The sequence below is a fragment of the Ips typographus genome, linkage group LG6 (assembly GCF_016097725.1).
Source record: "Ips typographus isolate SLU linkage group LG6, UJ_Ityp_2.0, whole genome shotgun sequence".
Lineage (NCBI taxonomy): Eukaryota > Metazoa > Arthropoda > Insecta > Coleoptera > Curculionidae > Ips > Ips typographus.
The window spans coordinates 520,409-528,363 of record NC_138427.1 but is presented as its reverse complement, the minus strand read 5'-3'; the positions used below and the strand labels follow the sequence as shown (position 1 = coordinate 528,363).

The window sequence follows — 7,955 nt, the reverse complement described above, 5'->3', positions numbered from 1 at the left end:
CATAACGATCATTGTTGCTCTCAAAAATAACTATTGTTTGAAGACTGTCATAGTATAGTTTTTTGAATGTCCCATGGAACGAAGTGATGAAGCTGCAAGAAGAGCCATGTTGAGCCTACTAGCGAAGAATCTCGACAATAGTAGTAGCAGCAGTTGAGTTGAGTATTTTAGAAGATTTGTATACCAACTTAAATCTGGATCTGCAGATAATTTTTTTTCATATTTCACTTTTAGTGAGGAGTTTATTTTTTTTTGACGTTAGGCGCTTAGACAGATTTGGTTATTTTAAATCTTATTAACATGAAAAACTGGTTTTTGTTTATTTACACCTGTACCGTCGTCTAAATTCAAAAACGTTTCAGCTCAAAATATTAAAGACACAATACCACAATAATGACGTTGTCAAGATTGTAAACAAATCCTCAGTCGTTTATTATGGTTGAAATCATAACTACTCGTACCTATACTACTCTCTATTCTGAATAAACTTCTAACTGAAATAAACAATGCGAGTCATCTTAAATAGAGTAGTTCTGTGTTTAGAATACTTTTCAAGTACAGTGAAAACGAACAAATCCAGAAGGAAAAAGTGGCTTTTAAAAAGAACATTATTAACGCTAAACGCTGTTTTCAAGTTTTTTTTTTAATAACGTGCGGTTTGTTGATTATGCCACGCCACATGTTAAAGAGGATTTCCGATAGGCATTTCGGAATTTACTGTCCAAAGAATCAGCTTAACTGGTGTAAATAAAGGTAAAAGCTTTAAAAACGAACTAGCGAAGCTGTTGTACTATCCAGTGGTTTTTTTGAACGAAACGTAAATATACAGGATAGATAATTTCATAGGAAATCAACAGTATGAAGAGAGAACCATGCAAACATCAATACTCACGTTAAAGATAATAAAAACTGTCTTTGTTTGTATTTTACACCAATCAAAATTCCAATTTTAAGCTAATGTTGTTGAAGTACAATACCAGCTTAATATATAATTTATTGTAGCCCCTGCCTTAAGTTAAAATTTAAAACTATACCTAATCATTTAGACAATCAATAAATATCACATTTAATTACCGACATACGTTTTTTTGCTCGGGACGGGCAACAGTCAGAAGTCGCTCAACAGAGAGTACTTTATTGTTAGAGATTATTAGCGATCAATATTTCAACTGAATGGTTTATTAAAAGTTTGATGAGATTCTGAAAAATGGTTGAAAATAAAATAGTATACAAATCACTGTGGAAAGTTTAATTTTTATCTCAAGTTACTACTTAATTTCTCAACAGAAATCAAACTTTCCACATGAGTATGTAATGGTGGTAAAATCCCAGGTGACCGGATTTAGTGTGTTTTGACAGGAAAACCCCATTTCCCGTCTAGATACGAAAAATCTATAGCTCAATTTTTGAAAAAAGATTAATGTCTCAAAAGTCGTATTTCGAACTCATAATCGAATATATAACTTTAAATAAATATCTATTTTTAAACATTTACTACGATGTAAGTATGTCTATAAGTATTCATACAAATAATTATATTTCAATTAACTTGCAATGAGTAACAAATATAGACCCAATAACAAATTACTTTTTCAGTATTCGCACACATTTAAGGAACTAACGACTAAAGAATTAATTTATAAATTAACAATAGAAAATAATTAAAAATAAAATACAGAAAAACATTTAAACTTAAAAAAAAAATTGAAACAACTGATTTCAAAACCTTAGTCAAAACCAACTTGAATAAACACAAAAAAAAATTAATATCTCACTGATTTTTAAGATTAACTCTAGACATACTTCCATTGTAGTAAACAGCATAAAATAAACATTTTTTAAAGTCACAGCCAACTGTCATTTCTATTTAAAATAATAAAACTAGGTAAATTTTTGAGAAAAGAGAACCATTAACAAAAACGAAGCACGCCAATGGAATCACATCGTAAAAGTGCCTTAAGAATGTTTATGTTTCATTTCGATATTTTAATAAACAAAAAAGTTTGAAAAAAGACCTCTGTCGCCGAGAGCTGACAAGATATCGAAGTACGGTTTTGTCATTAATCTTTTCGTAAAAATCGACCTCACCAGACATGTATATTAGTTTTTTGCTATCTAGCCGGGAAATGGGATTTTCCTGTCAAACCACTATAAATCCGGACACACTGTATATTACACAAATGAGCCACGACTATAAAAAGCATTATCATGTAACAACAAACACATATAAATAAACATTGTCAATTATAAAAACAAACAAAATGTTGCGTTAAAATAAATCTGGTTACCTTTAATTCGGCTGGCAATGAATTATGCAAACAACAATTAGGCAAAATCAGTAAAACGCACAAACTAGTCGCTTTGTACTTCTCGTCTAGTCTGTAATTGTATTACAGTGCAAACACGCTTCCGATAAGTGTTACTAAGAAAAGTAATCATGATTACTTTTGCTATGGTTTAAAAAATGTGAGTTTTAGTCTTAAAAAGATACCCTTTGGTTGGATTGTATTTGTGCAAATCGGAGTGCTGATTTTAGTGTTTCTGCGCCATTTCGTCAGGGTATAAATGTGGTGTCTGTGAAAAGCCTCAAATTACGAGTAGAAAATACTGTCGAATTTGAAATAACGGACGTTTAGCTTCATTATTGACAAATTGGTTTTGTTTTGGAACCAAGAAGTTTTCAGAGAGGTATTAAAAAATATATTTAAAAAACATTGAGTTAGGCCAGTTAAAATTGTGAAGAATTTTGGGCTTAGTCTACAATAAAGCTTTAAATTGCATTTCTGTGACTTTTTAAAGACTACAGGGCGCAAACAGAAGGTTGTAATGCCAAATTTTGTTTGAAAAAGCCTTGATGTAAAAGAAATTTGGAAAATTTCGTACTTAATCTATAATGTCAAGGCTTCGTGAGCGAAAATACCAGGTGTCCAAGAGCACCCTGGACATAGGAGATTAACATGGGAAAACGGTTTTGATTTTTTTGCGCCTGTACGGTTCATTTAATGGAAAAAACGCTTTAGATAAAAGTTGTAGAGCACGTTTTCGGCTATCAACGTAAATTTTTCAATACCGTAGATTTGACCATTAAAAACGGATCTAAAATTCGGAAATTTTAAATCTCCCGCCAAGCGGTCGTTAAGGAAAATTCATATCCGGCCGTGCTACCAACCTTTCAAAATCATAACAAATCGCCGTCCGTCATTCTCTATCAAAACATTCAAAACAAGTTTATTTAGTAATAATTTCCAGTTACTACCCACATAATGCAAAGTAAAAATAAAAATAAATCGTGATAAAGATACTTGAACAGTAACCACAGCCCAAAAATCTGGTTGCATTTATAACCTCATTCAATGTCTCTCCCCCAACCCAACTTATTTACTTGGTAGTAAAGTTATTTAAAGAACACTGGTTTTGCTTGCAAAGATTTAATGAGGACGAACGAATCACCTATCTCAAGCCTCTTCATACCAAACGATTTAAAGTAATGAAAACAGTGGACAACGAATCTTATCTTTGAAGATAAGTTTCCTACTGTACAGGGACAACAACAAAGGGGCCAAATACTTCCTTCAAAGGTGATGTGATTTAGCTTGAATGTGCTTAACTTCATGGACTATCATCAGTGAGGGTCTCCATCAGTGTTGCAACTAAAACTTAAAATGATTCAGTTTTGATATCTGACTTAAATCTCAAAATTTGATCTGATTGTGAAATGTGAAGAATCTTAAACTGGCTATAGAACCTCTGAGAAACCCCTTCTATGAACAGAATATGGACTTACACAGTCAAATTAACAGTCAGGTGGCAAAAGTTTTTGCATATGGGTAGGTATAATCGAAAAACCAACTTTTCAATTGAGCGATCTACATGAGCTGTTTTCTTCTAGGTTTAATAACAACATTATAATTGTGTTCTTTTTTCCACACACTCAATTGATCCAAATAAAACTTTGTACACTGAAGGTTTGTATTAATTATTTATTCACAGTTCAAGGGACAGTATACATTTTCTTCAAGTGAAAAGCTTAGGTACAATAGGTGGCAAAGAAAACTGGTCTTATCACATAAATAGTGATTGTTCCACAGATTGAGTGTGAGTGGGTGAACCTTTCACCATACAAGCTATGCTAAAAACCACTTTGTCCTAACCTAATGTTTGTTTGGATAATAGTGGAGTTCCAAATTAGGAAAGGTAGGTGAAATGTAGTGATTGAAAGTCTCTAAAGAGAAACAATTTGCTTCTAATTCAATACAACCATTTCACAGGACATCCCTTTACCAATCAAATGTGAACTCGAGTTACACATTACTTGCAAATAAACTATTTTTGGTTAGTAGACATTTTACAAGTATCCTTGTAGGTGAATGATGTTCAAGTCAACTAATAGAGCTAATTAAATATCAGTACTTACCTTACTCTGTAGAACTAGGGAAATACATTGATAATCAGTTATAAAAAATGCCTTTTTATTTACATCATGCAATATAAAACCACTTAAACACTATGCTGTGTTGACTACACCTCAAAACAGAAGGGTACAATAAAACTAGCAGTCACATAGGTCACTAAATCGCATTTTCACTTTTGAGGGAAGTATTTGCCCTCTTTTGTGGTCCCTGTATAGTAAAGCAACTTATCTTCAAAGATCTGGCAGATTTCATTGTCCACTGTTTTCATCACTTTAAATCGTTTGAAGTGTTATGGAGAGGCTTGAGATAGGTGATTCGGTCGTCGTTTTCTTAAAGAACGTAGTTAAGTAGAGACATTTAACGAGGTTATAAATGCAACGTATCAGATTTTTGGGCTGTGACTACTGTTGTTGAATGTTTTGATTAGAGAATGACGGATCGCGATTTTGTTATGATTTTAAAAGGTTGGTAGCACTGCGGCAGGTAATTTTTTTTTAACGATCACTTGGCGCGAAATTTTAAATTTCAGAATTTTAAAGTCGTTTTGCGTCTTAATGGTCAAACCTACAGTAATGAAAAAATTGCAAGGTGAAAGCCGAAAATTTGCTTTACAATTTTTATCTAAACCGTTTCTCCATCAAATGGACCGACCGTACAGGCGCAAAAAATAAAAACTAATTTCCCATGTTAATCTCCTATGTGTGTGGTTGTATACTGTGGTATGACTAGAATTGGTCATGACTAATTTTTATATAGATGGCAGTTGTCGTAAAATTTCACAAAACTGGAAGAAGGTTTGCAGGTTTTGTGGGGTTCAAATTCATGTGATGACTCCACGTACTTCTCTACCACACTGTACTCACTTGATTTGAATTTGCAGTTTATAGCTTAAAGTAACGAAGTCACGTCACGACTCTGTATGTATTTAACTAATGTAGTCACATGATTGGAATTGGAAAGGAAAACAGTGTAGCGTAACACTTCTTTTGCAGAGTAGCCAAACAGACGGTTTACCTCCATCCTTAGTGTTCTAATTATGTCCTTGTCTAACGTGTTGAGTTAATAGAGTCGGCCTCTTTCTCTCTGTATCATTTAAATGCTACGAATAGTTGGATATTTTCTTTATCATTGTTTTTTTTTCAGGTTTTATGCTGCGCTTGGACCAAACTTTGAGTTCAATTTTACTCAACTAAACTGAATCATCAAAGCTTCTCCCTAATAAAATTCGCCGGTCTAATCGTCTGGTTTCCTCTCTTAACAAGTACTTATTTTGTTATTGTACCAATTAAACTTAATTCAAGTAAATCGCCTATTACGAGACGTTTTAAACCAATCTGGTTCAGTTGCGATCTTGTCCTCAAGCGGCCTCGTTTCCCAAAACTTCATTCGCCAAGACGGCTAAGTATTGAAGAAACCCCTATTAACTTGGGGGGTTGGTTGTGCCAGTTTTACCCTTAGCATCGAGGGTTGTGATCCAAATGGAAATGCCCAACTTCCTGCAAATTAAGATGCTAAACATCGAAAACAGCTTTCTTCAAAATCGACGTCAACGTGAAACCACCGGCATCAAAAAATTGTATAACTCCTTTTTTGTGATGTTCTAAGTGTTCTTCACTTAAACCTTGTTTGAACTACTCACCTTAAGGGTGCGATATCACCCTTCGTTTTACTAGATTAACCCCTTTCGGTTAGGGGAAATAACTTCTTAGCTGTGCTATGGAGTTCAAATTCTATTCGAACTCCGATATTTTGCTGATCGAATCGAATTCAAAGGACTCGTGGTCCAATTTGACGCAAGTTATGGATAACGAAGAAGAGTTTTTCGGATGGAATCCATTGAAGATCGACGAGGAAGGAAAAACGGTACCCAGGAAGCGAAAATTACCTGTTGAGCTGTCCGAAGAACAGCAAGGTACCAAACAAATTCAACTCGCCAGAGACCCATTATCGTTTGATGGGAAACCGGATATTGTCAAGAAACCCCAAACTGGAAAAGGTTAGTACTGTTTTTGTTTTAAATGACATTGGCATCAATACTGAAACTCACCTTCTCGATGTTTTCTTTTTAAAAACACCTATTACCTTTTGTCGTTTTCGGACATGATTACCGCTAAATTTTGATTCACATTTAACACCCGATATCTCCGACGTGCCTAGACTAAATTTAATAAACAAGAAAGATTTTTAAAGGCCGTTTTTTATAGTATCAGAGTCAAAGTTTGTGTTTGAATTAAAATTACTGCATCATGCCTATACAGGATATTGAAAAATGCGCTGCCAATTCGTTATATTTTAAGTTTGGTAGCTGTAGGATTCGCCACATAACTTTGCATGCACGTCATCGATGACGTAATTCTGCGCAGCCATTGTGTTTCTAGGACTATAATACATAAGACTTCCCTTATTGGCAAAAGAACAGTACTTTAGGAGAAACATAGTATTGTTCATTCATTTCATTGGCTGTTAACTGAATAATGACAGCCCAATTACTATTACTGTCATTTTACAAATATTTACGTGGTCTAACAGAATATCTTTCATCATTTCCTTTCATTATTATGTTGCGCAATTTGGTTGTTTGGTAGATTGTTGGTCTATAACTATGGAGAGTTACGTGGATGATTCTATAAAATAATTCTAGAACTCAGAAATGTCAAATATTGGGGTTGAGTGACATCTCCAGACATGCTTGACGGTTTTTTAATATTTTGCCTACTAAAGAAATTACGGTTTTGGAAAAAAATGCACTTCCTTATATGTTGCATTTAGAATAGTATATTGTACAACAAGGGTGAATAAGATGTCCTTATCGCACGAGGACGAAAGTTCAATCGGACGAGGGCGCTACGGACAATTTGCCTGAGATTTCCAGTCTATTTTTTCTACGACTAATTGGAATTGCTTACTAAACTTCACAGAAATAAGCACTCAATTTTTGAAACATTTTTGCGTGGTTACATATCAGTTTTGTTATACCATGTTAATTGAACACTCAAATTGACACACACAAGCTAGAAAGGCTTTTTTTTATTGCCCCAAAACGTAAGCCAAAATGCGATATTTTGATGTCAACTGTCAGTGAGGATGACAATTAAAATAATTGTTAATTGGTTAGTTTAAGTGCAAGATTAACTGTAATTGCTCTAATTCATATCGCACGCTGAAAACTGCCGGTGATTGGACCATATCTTACAGTTGAAGGATATTTACAGGAAAGTCGAAGATTCCATTCGTTCAACCGGTGGCAATTGTGGCCTCCTTATCCGTTCTCTAATTTGTTAAGGAATTAACCAGTATATTACTGTAGGCATAGAAAATAGCTATTTATGATATGAGTGTTAAAAGTGCATTTTTAAAGCACGTTGTGATAGTTTGCAGGATGAGCAAGCGTGTTCTGCAATTCGCATGAGGGCCTTAAAAGCACTTTTAACACGAATACCATACAATATTTTTTCTACAAAGGCATTAAAAATTTCAATGTTTTTTTGTATTTGAGAATTTCTTTTTCTGCGAACAGTCAAACCAGTTCCATTTGTCAATAAT

The 7,955-nt window shown here is 33.9% G+C and overlaps 1 protein-coding gene across 3 annotated transcripts in view; it reads left to right on the top strand.

The window, feature by feature from the left end:
• The first annotated feature begins 5,980 nt into the window (after positions 1-5,980).
• Positions 5,981-7,955, top strand: part of gem (transcription factor CP2 like gemini) — a 47,383-nt gene continuing 45,408 nt past the window's right edge. For all 3 annotated transcript variants that reach the window (XR_014178736.1, XM_081982637.1, XM_081982636.1), the window contains exon 1: positions 5,981-6,408. Coding sequence is in view for 2 of the 3 variants with exons in the window: in XM_081982637.1 (XP_081838763.1) it covers positions 6,129-6,408 (280 nt within the window). In the remaining variant the exon portion in view is untranslated. The remainder of the gene's footprint in view (positions 6,409-7,955) is intronic.